This window comes from Gracilinanus agilis, chromosome 4, assembly GCF_016433145.1.
Source record: "Gracilinanus agilis isolate LMUSP501 chromosome 4, AgileGrace, whole genome shotgun sequence".
Classification (NCBI taxonomy): domain Eukaryota; kingdom Metazoa; phylum Chordata; class Mammalia; order Didelphimorphia; family Didelphidae; genus Gracilinanus; species Gracilinanus agilis.
In genome coordinates this window covers 112,524,051-112,541,957 of record NC_058133.1, presented here as the reverse complement: position 1 = coordinate 112,541,957, position 17,907 = coordinate 112,524,051, and the positions used below count along the sequence as shown (strand labels likewise).

Genomic DNA, 17,907 nt, shown 5'->3' with positions numbered 1-17,907 from the left:
GTGTGTGTGTGTGTGTGTGTGTGTGTGTGTGTGTGTGTGTGTGTGTGTGTGTNAAATTGAAAGTGTGTGTGTGTGTGTGTGTGTGTGTGTGTGTGTGTGTGTGTGTGTGTTTGGCTTGTCACACATGCCTGAAGCTGGCTACCAATATAGCACGTTTTTGAGAAGCCAGATGCCTCTGTCTTGGCTGTGGTTAGGAAACTGAGAGTCTCACGTCTAACTAAACCCAAACTAGATTGAGCCAAAACTAAGTAGAAAGGAGGAAGCAAGTTGATTCGATGGAAAGAGGAAGAGCCATAGAATCAGGAAAATTGGGTTAGAATTCCTACTCTGAGGGCTAATTACATACTAGTTCGTGCCTCAGGTTTTTAATTTTTTGTCATTTTCTTCATCTGTAAAACAAGGATGAAAAAATAATGCTTAACTAGCAGGGTTATACCTTATTTTCATTTAAAATTTTTTTGATGTTCTTTTCTCTTTAAACTCACCATCACTTGCCAAAGTCTAGGCTTACTCCAACTCTTCCCCCTGCCCCAGCCTCAGCCAAGAATAAGCATTCCCTTATTAAAAAATTAAATAGAGTTAAGCAAAATAGTGGCCATGTTTGAAAATGTATGCCTCATTCTGCAATTCTAGCCCACTCCTTCTCAGTGGAGCCATAGGTACCATTCTTTACCATCCCTCTTCAGAAGCCACCATGGATCACTGTATTAAGGACTTCATAAACCTTAAAGGGCTATAGAAACAAGCTACTCTTAAATGGGCTTAGATGGACTTAGAACCTTCAAAGTTTCCTTCGATCCAATGCTTGCCTTTTGGCAGCAGAGAGTCAATAAAAAGAACTTTTTGTTTAACTTCCTTAGCTTATTGTTTGGGACTGCAGTTAAGCAGGAGGTAACCTGGTAGGATTGAGATGAAAGACTAAATTTTATAAACTCTAGGGGTAGAAGAAACCTTGGAGAATGACATAGCCAAACTAAAAATGGTAGTATGCAATAGATCAGAGAGTCAAATTCAAGTCTTCTGAATCCAAATCCACTATACAATATTGTCTCTCACCAAGATAGTGGTTGTATTTTCTCTACATCAATACAAAGTCAATCTAGAGCCAGAAGACATTTTGCTTTTCCTCTTTCTTTGATCTTTTTTTGAGATAGAGGCTTAGTAGTGTCATTGCTGGGTCAAAGGGTATGCAATAAATTGTGCATACCTCTTGACCCAGTAATACCACTACCAGGTCTGTGTCCCAAAAAGATTAAAGAAAAGGGGAAAGGATCTGTTTGAACAAAAGTATTTATAGCAGCTCTTTTTGTGGTAGCAGAGAATTGAAAACTAGGGGGATGCCCATCAATTAGGGAATGGCTGAACAAGTTGTGATTTATAATTGTGATGGAATATTGTTGTGCTGTATGAAATGAGGAGCAAGATGGCTTCAGAAATACCTGAGAAATCTAATATAAACTTATGCAAAGTGAAGGGAGCAGAGCCAGGAGAGCATTGTACATAGTACCAGCAATATTGTAATGATGCTCGGCTGTGAAAGACTTAGCTCCTCTGATGAAGACAATGATCCAAGACAATTCCAAAGAACCCATGATAAAAAAATTCTATCTACTTCCAGGGGAGTGTTGCGTGCAAATTGAAGCATAACTTTTTCACTTTATTTTTCTTGTTTTGTGTGTGTGTTTGCAACATAGCTAATATTGAAATATTTTTCCATGACTTCCCATGTATAATCTATAATATTTTGCTTGCCTTCTCAAAGAGTCATGGATGGTTGGAATGGAGGGAGAGAATTTGAAACTATTTTTTTTTAATTTTTTAATGTAATTGGGAAGTATTTAAGGAAATTATATGCATGCATATAGATATGTATATGTGTATGTTTATAAAATTTTAAAGAGTGTGCACAGTTTAGTACCATTCTGAGATTAGTTCCAATCTGCTTTCCAGAATGGCTAGACCAACTCACAGATCCACCAACAGTGCATGAGTGTGCCTGTTTTCCCACAGCTCATCCAGCAATTGGCATTTTACTTTTTTATAATCTTTCCCATCTTTGGCATTTTGCTCAAATAAGGGACACAGAGTTGGGGTAAACTTCTGAAGTTCAGAAAGAGGATACCTTTCAATGTGGAGATCATTATGTTCTTCCTGGCCCTTATTTGGTTCCTCAGGCTTTAAACTTTTGCTCTTTTGTCCTCCTCAGGTATGTAAGGTTGTGAACACAACCACCCTGACCTGCTTGGCCCCTTCTTTGACTCCAGAATATCGGCCTGGTCTAGACGCTGTGGAAAGGCCAGATGAATTTGGGTTTGTCTTCAACAACGTGCAATCCTTGCTGATCTATAATGACACCAAGTTCATCTACTATCCCAATCCAACCTTTGAACTGCTTAGTCCCACTGGGGTCTTGGACCAGAAGCCAGGATCCCCAATCATACTAAAGGTAGGAGCATTCATTCAGTTATATGCAATACAACATGGAAACCTCCCCCTTTCTTTCCTTTCTCTCCTTCATCCCTTTATTTTGTTTCATCTCTTTACTTGTATTTTTAATCTCCATTTATTAGTACAAATGCTTGGCCCAGCATCAGCTTTTAATAATTGGTAGTTGACTGAATAATTTATTCCTTACCTCACTTTTTCTGTACCTCTTTTCTATCCTTTTTTTTTTCATATTTTCTCTCCCTCCATTCCTCTCTCCATTTTTCTTCTCTTCCTAGTGTGGCATTCATACTTTCTCTACCAAACATGCTCTTACATCTTGCTTCTTTAAACTCCATCCTCCACGCTAGCCCCACAATGAATGAAGGAATAGGAATGTCTAATAGTTGGCTGCAATGGGAAATTCCTTCCCTACCACTTCCTAGAGATTAGGATATGGTTCAGAGTCTCTCCTCCTCTCCTCTCCATCTTCTGCCTATGAATTTTAAGCATCACTTAAAAGGAGGCTATTTCCTTCTCCTTCTCCTTCTTTTAGAAGGGCCATAACTTTTTCTAGGTTTGGGCCATTTTGATTGCCATAGTAACACCCTATTCTTATATTTCCATGGATAATGCTTCCATAATAATAACTGTCCAAATTTCTCTTCTCTAACCACATTATATTTGACTCTTGAAGACTTCCTACATAGTTACCCAGAATTCCTGCATCTGTTCATTCGGAAGCACGCCCCCACCACTGAAAACGCAGCTAAAATGACTCTTGCTTATTATAGCATCTGCTATTTCCGTTTTAACTTTCCTAGTTATCTTTGCGCCTCCTTAGTTGTTGTTTTTGCGAAAACACACTTGACTTTTGTACACACATAGCAATTTTTCTATTACTGTTTCCAACAGGGCAAAAACCTTTGCCCTCCAGCCTCAGGGGGAGCCAAGCTGAACTACACAGTGCTGATTGGAGAGACCCCCTGTGCTGTCACTGTGTCTGAGACACAGCTCCTCTGTGAACCCCCAAACCTCACAGGACAGCACAAGGTTATGGTGAGTGAATCCTTTTCCATTTCAAACTGGAGGATGTTAGAGTTGGAAAAGACTTGGTCATCCAGTCAACTTCCCTGCAATGTGAGGAGAAGCAACTTCCTGCAGAATCGATAGATTTCCCCTCTTTTCCCCATATTTCTTATCTCCCTACACAGTGGACTTTAAAAATGTGTTGATATCTTTGATACCATTATTTGCAAAGATATCTCTCCTTGTCTTCCACTCAGAGGACAAATAGGGAAAAAATACAGTTCAGTAAAATTAACAAATGCATGAAGAAAGTTGACCCTTATAAACAGTGTTCTGCCCCAAGAGTCCCCCACCTCATACATGTTGGACTTGACAGCAGTAGGTATTTACATTTATATAGTACCTTTAGGTCACGGTATGATCTTCACAACTCCCCAGTAAAGTAAACCTGTCAGATACTGTTATCCACATTTTACAGATGAGGAAGCTTCAGTTCAGGAAATGACTTGCCCAAGGTCACAGGGCTTCCTATACACAGGAAGACTCTAATCTGAGTATCTTTTCTAGTACTTAGCACAATGTCCAACCTGTGGTAGGCATACAGTTGGCACTTAACAAATGTGTGTAAATTTAAATAAGAAAGTGCCAGAGCCATGACTAAAACCCAGGTCTTCCGACTCCAAATCCAATGCTCTTAAACCTGACTATACTATTCAGCCTCTCAGATTCAAACAGGGTAAAGGAGCAAAGGGCATTGTTAGTGCGTTTGTCTGTGCAGGCAATAAGCGGTAAGTAGATTTGCATTCAAGGCTACCCTGTGTCGTGGGCTAAATGTCTACCCCATAAGATAAGAGCAACTTGACCTCCTTAGAGACAGGATTATATAGTAACGAGTTCTCACTCTGAAGTTAGAGGACCTAGGTTCAAATCCTACCGTTGATGCTCTAACTTCATAACCTGATATACATCATTTAGCTTCCCTGGACCTCAGTTTCCTGATTTGCAAAATGAGGGGGTTGAATTAAATGGCCTCTGAGGACCTTTCAGTTCTCTGCTGCTGTGATCCTTGAGCACCCTCTGATTTCGTTCTGTTCGCGATGCCCAGGTCCACGTAGGCGGAATGGTATTCTCCCCTGGCTCGGTGAGCGTCATCTCGGACAGCCTGCTTACCCTGCCGGCCATCGTCAGTATTGCAGCAGGCGGAAGCCTCCTGCTCATCATCGTCATCATCGTCCTCATTGCCTACAAGCGCAAGTCTCGAGAGAATGACCTCACCCTCAAGCGCCTTCAGATGCAGATGGACAACCTGGAGTCCCGAGTGGCCCTGGAGTGTAAGGAAGGTGCGGGACACTTTTCTACTTATTTTTGATTGATCTCTTGGGATTCTATTGTGTCCTTCTCTTCTCCCACAAACAATTTTCAGCCTTTTCTCCCTTCCCTCTCATTTCTCTTCTTTACTCCCTGGTCTTAGTCCCATCTCTTCCACCGGCTCTTTTTGTCCCCAAGGAAGAGACCCTGGGATTTGCAGTATGGGAACCACGGGCAACATGGGAATCATTCCAGTCCCACTTCTGACCTGGATTCATTTGCCAACTTCCTCCTCTTCTCTGGGTCTCAGTTTTTCCATCTGCAGAGTCAGAACAATAATCCACGACCTATCACAAATCATTTAACTAAGTTAAAATAATTTAACTAACTGGTCTACCGCAGATCACCCATTAAAAGAAGTCAGTGTCTTATATAGGAGCAGAAGCACATGAGTCAAGAGGGGCCAGAGCCTTTTTCTCTTCCTACCTGCGCCCATGCATATTTAGTTTTATTTGTTTGCATGTGTGTGATTGGAGGGAAGGGGCAAAGAGGTTGGGTTTTCCCATCTCCCATACGCTTCAACAGTGGGACAACCAGGAGTACCCAACACACTTCCTCACCCCACTGCCTCCACCTTCCTTCAATGCCATCAACAGCAGAGAACTTAATAGACTCTGGATGAATAACTCAGTCAGAAGTCAAAGCATTCCCTTTTTTCTCTACAATTCAAGATTGAATAAAAACTAAAGATGGCTGGAAAGAGGGATGTAGGAGAAGAGAGGTTTCAGGAAAGGTAGGAAGAAAGGAAAGAGTACTATGGGAAGAGGGAAAGAGGGCTGAAATCACTAGAAATTAAAGAGAGATTTATTTTAAATCATTCAATCCTACTAAGTTGGGATCATCATGGCACCAGAAATTGGCCATTCCCTCTGAGCTTTTCTATGAGCTTTAGAGAAGGAACAGAAGTAAGGTAGATGGGAACCCCTTTTAACCTTGCAGTTACCTCCAAATTCCTACTTTTACCATCTCTTACCCATTTGCTGCCCTTGAGATCTTCAGAATGACATAGAATCATGAAATTATATCATTGGAAGACCTTCCATGGAGGACAACTCATCCAAGCTCCATTACAGAAACTTAGCATTAAACCTTGGGATTTTGGAAATTATCTAGTTCTATACATGGAGAAGCCTAGAATCTCAGATTGTTTGCCTCTGTATACTGGGACTTCTTCCTTTTCCTTCAGGGTCTTTTTTTCTTATCTTCTTCCTCCTTGGACTTAGTCATACAGTTGTTATAAGGAAGCTAAGTGATACAGTGGATAGAGTGATGGACTTGGAATCAGAAAGAGCTGAGTTTGAATACTGCCTCAGTTATTTATTAGCTGTCTGACTCTGGGCAAACCACTTAACCCCTCTCGACCTCAGTTTCCTCATTCGTAAAATGAGTGGTGTTAGACTTGATGGCCTCTAAGGGCTTTTCCAACTTTAAATCTATGATCCTTTGATGCATTCTTATCACCTCACATCTCCCCTGACCATTCCACCCCACTACACACAGCTTTTGCTGAGCTGCAGACGGACATCAATGAGTTGACCAGTGACCTGGACCGCTCAGGAATCCCCTACCTGGACTACCGGACCTACGCCATGAGGGTTCTGTTCCCGGGCATCGAGGACCACCCTGTCCTTCGGGAACTGGAGGTAATACCCTCCCACCCAACCACTACCACACCTAACCCTACACACTTGTACCACCACCATCACCATCACAAAGAGGTAGTGCCCCATTGCCAGGAATCAGCCAGCAAGTAACAACAACTCACTGACCTTTAAATATTTTAAGATCCATCAAACATCAATTCATCCTCCTCTAGGCTTGGTTCACAGAGTGGGCAGACAATCAGGCTACATTCTTGCACCATATAGATAGAAATGCCTCTTGTATGATTAAAAGGAATCTAGGAGAAAAGCAACAGGGAAATCGGAGACCTCAAGGCTTTGAGTCCATTGAGGTATCTCCCATTTTTCCTCATGGAGGCTCAGCCCTGATTCTTGTCCAATGCTGATTTCCCAGACCTGCTTCCTCCATATTCTAAAAGGTAATACAAGGTTAGTGACCCTACTCATATTCAGCCCCAACATGGGGCTATTTATCCAATTCCCCCCAAAATGAAGAGGAATCATGGAGAGTGTGGCCCAGGTGAGCTCAAGCAGTAGGTTTCCAGGGGCACCTAGGAGATGGTGGGAATGGGAGAAGAGGAGGAAGTTCTGATCTCTGAGGGTGCCACCCCAACAGGTCCAGGGGAATGGGCAGCAGCACGTGGAGAAGGCACTAAAGCTCTTTGCCCAGCTCATCAACAATAAAGTCTTCTTGCTGACCTTCATCCGAACTCTGGAGCTGCAACGCAGCTTTTCCATGCGAGACCGAGGCAATGTGGCCTCACTCATCATGACGGGGCTGCAGGGTCGGCTCGAGTACGCCACTGATGTGCTCAAACAGCTGTTGTCTGACCTCATCGACAAGAACCTGGAGAACAAGAACCACCCCAAACTGCTGCTGCGCAGGTCTGGTCACTACTGGAATGGGGGGAGGGAGGAGCCTGGGGAGACCAATCAGAAATTGGGTCTCTGGCTGAGGGGCCCAGAACAGACATGAGGGTATCCTAGTGCCCCTGGCCCTAGCTAAAGAAGACACTGAGGCATCTGAGAGGCAGCTAAGGATATATAGCATCCTGGGATATTGGATCATCTAGGTCAGTGGTTCCCAAACTTTTTTGGCCTGCCGCCCCCTTTCCAGAAAAAATATTACTTAGCCCACTGGAAATTAATGTTTTTATTTTAATAGCAATTAATAAGAAAGATATTAATGTTTCTACCTTTTTTGTAAAATATAGTAAAGAAAGGTGTAAATTACAAACATTGAACTTTGAAATTATGAGACTATTTATTGATTTAAACTATTCATTGCCCCCAAATGGACCTGTGGCCATCACTGTCTTCCTGGATTGCTGCAGCACCCACTAGGGGGCGGTGGTACCCACTTTGGGAATCACTGATCTACGCCAACCCTCTTCATGTTACAGTTGAGGACGACTGAGGTCTGAGAGATTAAGGAGCAGTTATCTCACTTGGCCCCCTCATAAATGGTCCTTTCAGGTCATCAGGACCCCTATCACTATTTCCATTTTATAAAAAGGAGGCTCAGAAAGGTTGAGACTCACCAAATATTAAGCCAGCTCATTGGAATTAGCTCAGATTCAAACTCAGAAAGGGCTTCTGCTCTTCCCGTGACAGTATATGCAGCAGCTAGCCTGAGACTAGACACCCAGGCCAGGAAAGTACCCTAAAGAGACCCCCCAGAAGTGACCTGAACCAGCTGCACCTTTCCCAGTGACATCTTTCCATTGAATACCCATCATTAACCAAATGAGCACTCCCCAAGAGTGAGAACAAGACATTCAGCTTCAGATCCATTAGGACATAAGACAACAGACAGGGTCCTCTGAATATTCTTCTGGCATATCAGCCTCCCCCAACCCCATCCTCCTTTCCCACCCTTCCCATTGCTTCACTTCATCTCCTCTGGGGTCCTGCCTGCTCCCACCACACCCATCTTTTCAGGACTGGCTCCCCTGGACCCAGAAACCTAATCTTCCAAGCTCTACCTCTCCATCCATTAAAATTCTTCTTTTCTTTCAAGGTCAGATTCAGGGCACACCTACTCCATAAAGCCTTCCCAGATTATGTCACCCTCCTGGGTGGAAAAAGTGTTCTTTTCCTTTTCATATTTTCTTTGTCCATACTTGTCTAAACCTTTCCTTTGCTCCTTTTACATCCTACTTGTCTGTGTATTCAACATGATGTCATGGAAAGAGGGAGGGACTTGTTAATAATAGCAACTAGCATTTATCTATATAGTTCTTAAAGCAAAATGCTTTATGATGATTATCTCATTTGAGCCTCACAACAATTTTGGAAAGTAGGTGCTGTTATGATCCCAATTTCATAGATGGGGAAACTGAGGCAGGCAGAGGTTATGTGATTTGCCCAGGGTCACATAGCTAGCTAAAAATATGAAGCTGGATTTGAACTCAAATTTTACTACTTCTGGGTCCAGTGCTCTAACTACTGAACCCTCAACTGCCTTGACTTTTAAAAAAAGATCTGCAATCATGGACTAATTCCTGCCTCTCCAGTTCAGCTTCCTGACCTGTGGAATGGTGATAATCATTTGAAGCTAGCTAGTGTGGATTTGATTCCAAAATCCCTGGACTTAGGGTTGGGAAATCAAGGTTTGGATGATCATGGCCAAGACACCTACCTCAGTTTCTCCCTCTGTAAAATGGGGATCAGGATATATTTTCTCCTTCATGCGGTTGACAGAAGTTGCTATGTAAGCCTTAAGGTTGTAGCTAAAGGTATTATGTTATTATTAGATGGAGGCCAAAAACAGTTTTGTTTTTCTCTCTGCATATGCAGAGCCCAGAATAGTGCCCATCTAGTTGTTCCTGACCTTCACTTACCCGGAGCCCATTATTCTGGAAAACATTTGGCCAGTTTCAAAGCCCTTATTGGAAGCTGTGGGGAAGGAGATCATTAACCTTGACTCACTAGCCCTTCCTCATCTCTGAAACTGTCACTTGCAAAGGTCCCCAGCTCCCAGGGTCCCACGTGGGGTAGTGGTGGGTGGAGTAAAGGCCTTTATTTCTTTAAGTAGGGAGCCCCCGGCCTGCCAATCTGAGCATTAGAAACGCTCATTAAGAGCCTTGTATTTAAATTAGAGCTAATCTCAGGCACAATACAGGGAGAAGATGCTGGGTGGGGCCTGGGGAGAAAGCTACAATTTCTCCTGCCATTGTCACTCTGGGGCCCAAATTGCTGGAAGCCCTGGCAAATGCCTGTGATTTGCTCCAGATAGAGGGTATAATTTACGCCATATGTGGAATTAAAATACCCTTCGGATCCCCATCAGCCTGGCCAGTTACTAACTCGCTGTCGGAGCTTTTGTTCCTGCCCAGGACCCAGCTAGCTGAGCACACTGGAGCAGGGAAATCAGAGGAAGAAGGCTTGTGATGCTGAGGGAAACCAGGTCCTGCCCATTTGGGTTGGAACAACCACCAAGTCCCCCATCTCTGATTCAGACTCCCTCTCCCACAGGGGCTGGGTTCTAGGTCACCTGCGTTCAATTCCATTCCACTGACCTTTATCCAGTACCTACTAAGAGCAAGGCACTTCTTCAGCAGGAAGATAGCGGTTCAAATGTGGCCTCAGACACTTCCTAGTTGTGTGACCCTGGGCAAGTCACTTGACTCCCATTGCCTAGCCCTTACCACTATTGACTCCAACACAGAAGATGAGGGTTTAAAAACAAAAAGAAGGAAGATAGCACTTTGCCTTTCCTACCCCCAAGTAGATGGTTCAGGAGTCAGACTTCTGGGAGAAGTTAGCAAAGAGAAGGCATATGGCAGAGACTAGCGGGGCAGCTGAGACTCTCTCCCCATAGTCCTGGGGTCAAAAAGAACTAGGTGCTTAATATATATGTGTCAAGGGTACTGAGTTAACTAAGTAGCCAAGATCTGAATTAATTAATTAATTAGCCATTAAGAATAGACCCCCAGACCTTGGCTGATTAAGCTGTCATTGCCCCATCCCTTTCCCTCCTCCCCTCTAATTTCCTCAAGCAGTTCCATCATCTCACAGCATCTGGGGCAATTCATTAGAGATTGAAAGGTTCTAAGAAGTCATCTAAACCATCCCCAGTTTCCAGATGAAGCAACTGAGGCCCAGGGAGATAGTTATTTGCCCCATATCGCACAGATAGTGTCAGAAGTGGGACTTGATAGGCTCATGACTCCTGATTCCCAGGCCAAGGCTCTTCCATCTACTTGTTACTGCCCTGGCTAGTGGCTTCTGGCTCCTGACTCCTACCCAGGGATTCCCCACCCTCATGCCTGCCCCTCACCCCATCCCAGCCCCCCAACTCCCACCCTTGACTGGCTCTTAGAATGACGATCCTTTGTTGCTTCTCTTTCCTTCCTTCAGGACTGAATCTGTGGCTGAGAAGATGCTTACCAACTGGTTTGCCTTCCTCCTACACAAATTCCTAAAGGTAAAAATGGATATGCGTCACAGGGCTAGTGAGGGGTGGGGAGATAGAGAAGGGGGTACCCTAAGTAAGAGGGAGGACTGAGTGGAACAGTTGAGAGTCAGCAATGTGTAGCTTTAGTGCTTAGGGGACTGTCCTCTGCCCCTCTGACAGGTGATTTGAAGAGGTTGGGGGAGGGAGAGTTGGGGAGCCGCCCCTCTCCCCTATGCCTCTCCTCAGACTCATGGGAGTCTCATGGGAGAAAGTTTGTTCCTGCCAGCTGAGTAGGGGAGTCAGAATAGCCCTGGAGGGTTGGGCCCAGACACCTCTGGACCTCACCCCATGACCTCTGTGTATGTGTGTGCCCAACAGGAATGTGCCGGAGAACCACTGTTTATGCTCTACTGTGCCATCAAGCAGCAAATGGAGAAGGGCCCAATCGATGCCATCACAGGGGAGGCCCGATACTCCCTGAGTGAGGACAAACTCATTCGACAGCAAATTGAGTACAAGACTCTGGTGAGGCACCCTTTCGTGTAATCTATATTCTGACCACCCTTTTACTCCTAAAAAAATCATCCAGGAGCCCAAGGCTTGCATCTGCCCTGTTTAGCATCCCTCAACACACACACACACACACACACACACACACACACACACACACTTCAGTCACATCCCTCCTCCATTCTCCCCTCATCTCCAACCCATACATCAAACTTTGCCTCAACTATTTCTGTCCAGGAGATCTGGAGGAAGAAAAGGAAGGTGACAGGCTAAGAGTTGGGAAAGGTTTTTTTTTTTCAATTAATAAAAAATAATTTTCTCTCCCTCCCACTTCCCCCTATTAAAAAAAGAAAAAGAAAACTTTTGTAACAAATATGTGCAGAAGATAAAACATTCCTACAATTGACTATGTCCAAAAAATGTTTGGGAAAGGGAGAAAGATTTAAAATAATTGATCAGCAAATGTTTGTGAAGTGTCCTTTATGTGCCAGGTCCTAAACTAGTGATGGCAAACCTATGGAATGAGTGCCCAAAGATGGCACACAGACTGCTTTCTGTGAGCACTCAACCACTCTCCCACCCCACACCCCCAGAGTTCTAGACAGACAGAGGGACTAGAAAGGTAGAGGGACTTGGGCAGAGCTGCTCCCCTCCCCCTCTCTACTGCACCTAATGACATTTTTTCACATCCCCCACCTTTCTGCCCAGTAGCCCAATGGTAGTGCCCAGGAGGTAAGGTGGACAACTCACAGGCAGCAGAGCTGGAGGGGAGCAGAGCGTTCAGGCCACTCCTCTTTCCCTCTCTACACTCACTGAGGACATTTCTTACATCACCCACCCCTTTGCCCAGCAGCCCAATGGGAGCACTTCCTCCCTCCCCTGTGTAGGGTAAAGGAAGGGGGCATACCTAGCATGGGGGTGGGCACAGCACATGGTCTGGGGTGGGGCAGGGCCCAGTACTCTATCTCTAAAAAGTTCACCATCACTGTCCTAGATTGAGTACTGAGTATTCAAAGATAAAACCAAATCAGTCCTTTCTTCAAGGAGATTACATTCTACACTGCTAGGACAAGAAACCTGGGAAGTTACTGGAAATGGATGTCCCCTGGGGCTCTATTTACCTAAAAAAAAGTATGAAGGAGAGAGGGTTCACTATTGGGCATTGGTAGATTAGCAGGGTGGATGATGGGAAAGGAGGGGAAAATCCTGATCCCTGGTACACGGAGAAGCCCTGGGGAAATTTTAGGATAGACTTTTATATTCCCTGCCACTAAATTAAATTCAAAAAATTAAGTTAAATTAATTAAATTAAATTCAACAAATATTTATTAAATGGTTACTACTTAAAAGCCACTATGTTAGGTCCTGGAGAAACAAAGAGATACAATGCTCCCTACCTTCAGAAAGGTTATATTCTAATATGGGAATACAGCATACAAAAAGATAATCACAAACTATAAGCAAATTAGCACAAAATAATTCCAAAGGACAGGAGGTCTAGTATCAGGTGGGAGAAACTCAGGTACGAAACCAAGTGATCCATTCTTCTTTCTCCTTTAAGGATTTGGGAGGGAACCCCAGTTCAACCCCCCTAAAGTTCTCTTCTCTTTCTACCACTCCTCCACACTTTTCCCTTTGCAGATCCTGAACTGTGTGAATCCAGACAATGAGAATAGCCCAGAGATCCCAGTAAAGGTGTTAAACTGTGACACAATCACGCAGGTCAAAGAGAAGATCCTGGATGCTGTGTATAAGAATGTGCCCTACTCTCAGCGGCCCCGAGCTGTAGACATGGATTTGGGTAGGAGGCTTATAATTTGGAGTATTGGGATGGGGCGTAAATCAACTTTTGAGGGGACTATCCTGCAGGGCAATTGGGGTAGGAGAACACAGAGGTCCCATCAAAAACTCCAGTGTTCTCTGTGAATTGCTGGGCAGCACATGCCAATGCCATTTCAAGGCTTCTGCTTTATAACAAATGTTAATGCTATATACTTTGCCCTAAAGGAAGAAGGGGATTATATACTCAATATGGTACAGTGGAAAAACCACTGAACTTAGAGCTACTAGACCCGAGTTCAGATTCTAGGTCTACAGCTTGCTTCCTGTGTGATCTTGAACAAATCACTAATTGTCATTTGGCATCTATAAAATGAGTTAGGGTTGTACCACTATGGTCTCTGCTGATTTTAGAACCATGATCCTGTTATCCTGCTGTGCACTAAGGAAGGTAATTGTACTGATTCATATTGCTAGGTTAAGGGCACAGCAAAATTTTTGTGATCCTTACTGTCCCAACTTCAACCCAGGGGCAGCATGAGCAGGGCACAGAGTTATCACACCCATCCAATTTGCTAGAGGGCTGTGGAAGGAGAAGCTGGAGGGGAAAGTCCCTACCTAGTGAAGCCCTCCTTAGCACTGAGGCATCCCAGTGCATATCTCTAATGCTCACTCCCTCCTTAGAGTGGCGCCAGGGACGGATTGCCCGAGTCGTACTACAAGACGAAGACATCACCACCAAGATTGAGGGAGACTGGAAAAGGCTCAACACATTGATGCATTATCAGGTGAGCAAGCAAGAACAGGGTAGTCTTCTCCCAATGAAAGGCAACATCATACATGGGAAAGAGAAACAGATATAAATTAAATTAGCAAATGAATTTAAAAAAATATTTATTATGTGTCAGGCTCTGTGTTAAGGATTGGGGAAAGGAATACCAAAAAAAAAAAAAAAAAAACAAACAAGACTGGACCTTCCCTCAAGGAGCTTATGTTCTAATTGGAGAAGACAACACATACAGTGGAATGATGGGCAAGGAGGATATGTTTTGTTCGGAAAGTCTCAGAGAAATATTGTTACTGATTAACACATCCTTTCCAGGAATAATCGTGATGATTTGATGGTTGCTCCCAAAGAGAGAGTGAGGGGTAAGGTACATAGCATGGCATGACGATGGCCAAAAAGCAGCATATGGGAACGGTGGTGCCCAGATTTTGTAAACTCTCACCAAACGATTTCAGAAAACCAGGGTTGGGGTTAAAGTGCCAAACCCCAGTTGGAAGATGGAACACAACATAGAATGAAGTGTAGAATGAAGATGACCCAAGAGAGCAGCATGGTAGATCCTAAGATGCTTCGATATAGCTTTTGATGTATAGCCAAAGAACATGAATTAATATTCTAGGTCTACTACTTACTATGTGAATCTTGGGTCACACTTCTTTCTCTTTCACTTGGTGGAAAAAAAAAAGAATAGTAATAATAACAGTAAATGAGTAACTTAGACTAGGTGATCTCAAAGGTCCCTTAAATACAAATCTATGATCAAGTGAAATAATCTATGACATATAGAAGGTACTTAATAAATGCTTACTGAATTAAACTGTAAGCACTTTTAAAAGTCTTAAAGGTAGGGCAGCTAGGTGGCACAGTGGATAGAGAGCCAGGCCTGGAGTCGGGAGGACCTAGGTTCAAATCTGGTCTCAGAGTCACTTAGCCCCGTTTACCTAGCCCTTGCCCTTATATTACAGTTGTTCCTAAGACAGAAAGTAAGGAGTTATTAAAAATTAAAAATAAATGAGAAGAGCAAGGAAAAAATTCCCTTTTAAAAAGACCTATTGATAAGTTTATTGACAAAAAGAATCACAGAAAATAAAATGGACAATTTCTAAGCCATTGCCCTTCTGTCTTAGAATTGTTACTAAGACAGAAAGTAAGGGGTTTAAAAAAACCCCTAAAGGGCTATGTAAAAAGTGAATTACTACTCTTATTATTATGTTACCTTGGTCATACACTACCCTGCCATATCTTGCCCTGGCAGGAGCTGTCCCCATATTCCCTCCCCCAAACACTTTCTCTATAAATCAAAAACTTTAAAGAGAAGCTTTCTTATTGCCACTTGCCTCTTTCCCACCCCATCTCAAAGCCTATGGGGTCACCCAAAGACTGTCTAGTGCTGTCTTCTTCCTCCTCCCCCCAAAACAGCTCAAAATGTGTGGTTTCTATAGGATTAAACAACAGAGACTTGGAAGCCAAAGCCTGAGAGCTGTGATGGAGCTGTGACAGGAGGAATTCTGGAAGAAACTGTTTCAAATTAGAAATTGGAAATGAGGGGGACTGAAGGAAATTAAAGCCAGCCAGAGATAGCAGCCTCTTCAGATTGCAAGGAACTATGGGATTTACATATTTAATATCCTTCCAAAGCTATGTCTGTGAGGATGTTGTGGAAAGGATACGGGATTTGGAATCAGAAGGCCTGGTTTTAAATTGGGCCTCAATTTCCTCAGAGAGTTGAACTAGATGAACTAGAACTCTTGAAATCTTCTGAACCTATGTCATCTGGGTCATCCAAAGGCTAAGGCATGGCCTGCATATATAGCACTTCGAAAGGCAGAGTCTCCTTTGAAGGATAATAGTTCTATTCTAGAGATACTAAATCTGGCCTCAGACACTTACTAGCTGCATTTAACCCTGTCTGCCTCAGTTTCCCCATCCATAAGATGAGCTGGAGAAAGAAATGGCAAACCTCTCTGGCATCTTTATATAAAAAAAACCATCACAAAGAATCGGATACAACTGAAACATCTGAATAAAAGAGACACCAAAAGCTGTTCTGGTTTGAGCCTCCTAGCATTCTAAAGAAGGTGGATCTGCAGAGGAGGATTTTGGAGTCTATTCATATTTCCTTTTTTCCCTGACATAGGCACCTACAGAACCCTACTGAAGCTCCATCTTGAGATGAGCAAAGTCAGATCAGAGTTCTCTTCAACCCCAGCCCCATAGCCGTCCCTCATTCCTTTTTTCAAGTGAGAAACCTGAGGTCAGAGAGGCTGTACTCATGAGACAACTCATGTATTGCTGAGTAGTTGTAGTCCTTAGAAAATTCTTTTAATGTTGAGTTAAAATCTGAGCCTCTCTCTGATGGCACACACTCTAACTCTACCTTGCATTTGTAGATTGTTGATTAGTCTTAGAAAATTGGTCCCTAAGTTTCATTCATTTTACAGATGAAAAAACTGAGATCTTGGAAGGTTAAACAAGCTTGCCTGTGGTCACACTGCTGGTGTCAGAGATAAAATCTGAACTCAGATTTTTGTGACTGAGCCCAGCTTTCTTTCTACTGTACCCCTAATTTCCCTTCCTCATGACTATTACATATGTACTAGTAAGAGGTGAGCAAATTTGTATTCAAAATGAAAATGTACAAAATGACCATTCATTTCTTTATATAATCAGAATCAGAACAGCATCAAGGAAAGTCCTTGATGAAGTCCTTGACTCTGGAGTTCCAGGATCATGACTTAAAAGAGCTGGAATGGACCTCAGGGGTCATTTAATCTAAATCTTCCACTACTACCATCACCATCACCACCATTTAGCAGATAATTAAAACCCAGTAAAATTTAATGACACAACTAGAATCACACAAGTAGTAAGTAACCAAGGTAGATTTCAAACCTTGGGCTAGTCACTTAACTCTCCTAGATCTCAGTTTCTCCATCTATAAAATGAATGAGTTGGATTAGATCAAAGGTTCTTAATTCTTTGGGTGTCATGTACTCCTTTGACAGCCTGGCAAAGCCTATGAGCCTAACAGATCTCAGAATAAAAATGTTTTTAAATCATTGAAGGGAAATACTAAATTTTAGTTATATATTAGTAAAAATAAAAATGCTCTTTTTTTCCCATCCAAGTTTTAAAATCCCTGGATTAGATAAACTCTAAGGACCCATTTGGGATTTTCTTAGCAAAGATACTGGAGTGGTTTTCCATTTCCTTCTTCAACTCATTTTGCAGATTTGGGAAACTGAGGCAAACAAAGTTAAGTGACTTTCTCATGGTCACCCAGCTCAAAAATGTTTGAGGCTAGACTTGAATTCAAGAAAATGAGTCTAGACTCCAGGCCTTACATTCTCCACTGTACCATCTACTTGCCTGTAAGGACTCTTGCATCTCTAAATCTTATTATCCTAGGTAGATAGAAGTTCTCTTTCTTTGAGCTATTTTCCCTTAGTGTAATACCATTCCTTCCACTCCCATCATACCCTCATACAATATATTTTCACTTCCCTCATACTACTGTATACAAGACACCAGCCCTTCGTGAAAGGAAGCATCAGGTATAATGATATTCATTCTCCATAAGAGATCAGAAAATTGAGTTAGAGAAGTTAGTTCACTAGGAATTGAATTCAAATGAGTTAATTGTATTCATTTATGTTGCCTGGCTAATCTTTTTTTAAGATCATAGACTCTAGAGCTGGAACATCAATCCCCTTATTCTACAAACAACATGAAAAGGCAAAGGGAGCTGACCACCTATGGTCTAATGACTAATTTAGTAGCTGAGTGAGATATCAAGTTCAGGTCTTCATAGGTAGAAAAGGAGGAAGAACTGGTAGGCACACCTAAGTCTTTGGACTCCAGATCCAGTGGCCTTCCCACTTCACCATAGTAAATTGAGAGGCGATGGGACAGTGTAGCATAGTAGCATTAGATCTCAGAAAAATATTTCAAATCATCAAGTTTCTAGTCATTATTACCTCTGAGACCTT

The 17,907-nt window shown here is 42.9% G+C and overlaps 1 protein-coding gene across 1 annotated transcript in view; it reads left to right on the top strand.

Annotated features, from left to right (window-relative positions):
- Positions 1-17,907, top strand: part of PLXNA2 (plexin A2) — a 372,723-nt gene that overhangs the window by 341,215 nt on the left and 13,601 nt on the right. Inside the window, exons 17-26 of the mRNA XM_044674946.1 lie at positions 861-891; positions 2,207-2,446; positions 3,340-3,483; positions 4,559-4,793; positions 6,322-6,464; positions 7,060-7,328; positions 10,806-10,872; positions 11,221-11,367; positions 12,994-13,153; positions 13,816-13,919. Of these exons, the coding sequence (XP_044530881.1) occupies positions 861-891; positions 2,207-2,446; positions 3,340-3,483; positions 4,559-4,793; positions 6,322-6,464; positions 7,060-7,328; positions 10,806-10,872; positions 11,221-11,367; positions 12,994-13,153; positions 13,816-13,919 (1,540 nt within the window). The remainder of the gene's footprint in view (positions 1-860; positions 892-2,206; positions 2,447-3,339; positions 3,484-4,558; positions 4,794-6,321; positions 6,465-7,059; positions 7,329-10,805; positions 10,873-11,220; positions 11,368-12,993; positions 13,154-13,815; positions 13,920-17,907) is intronic.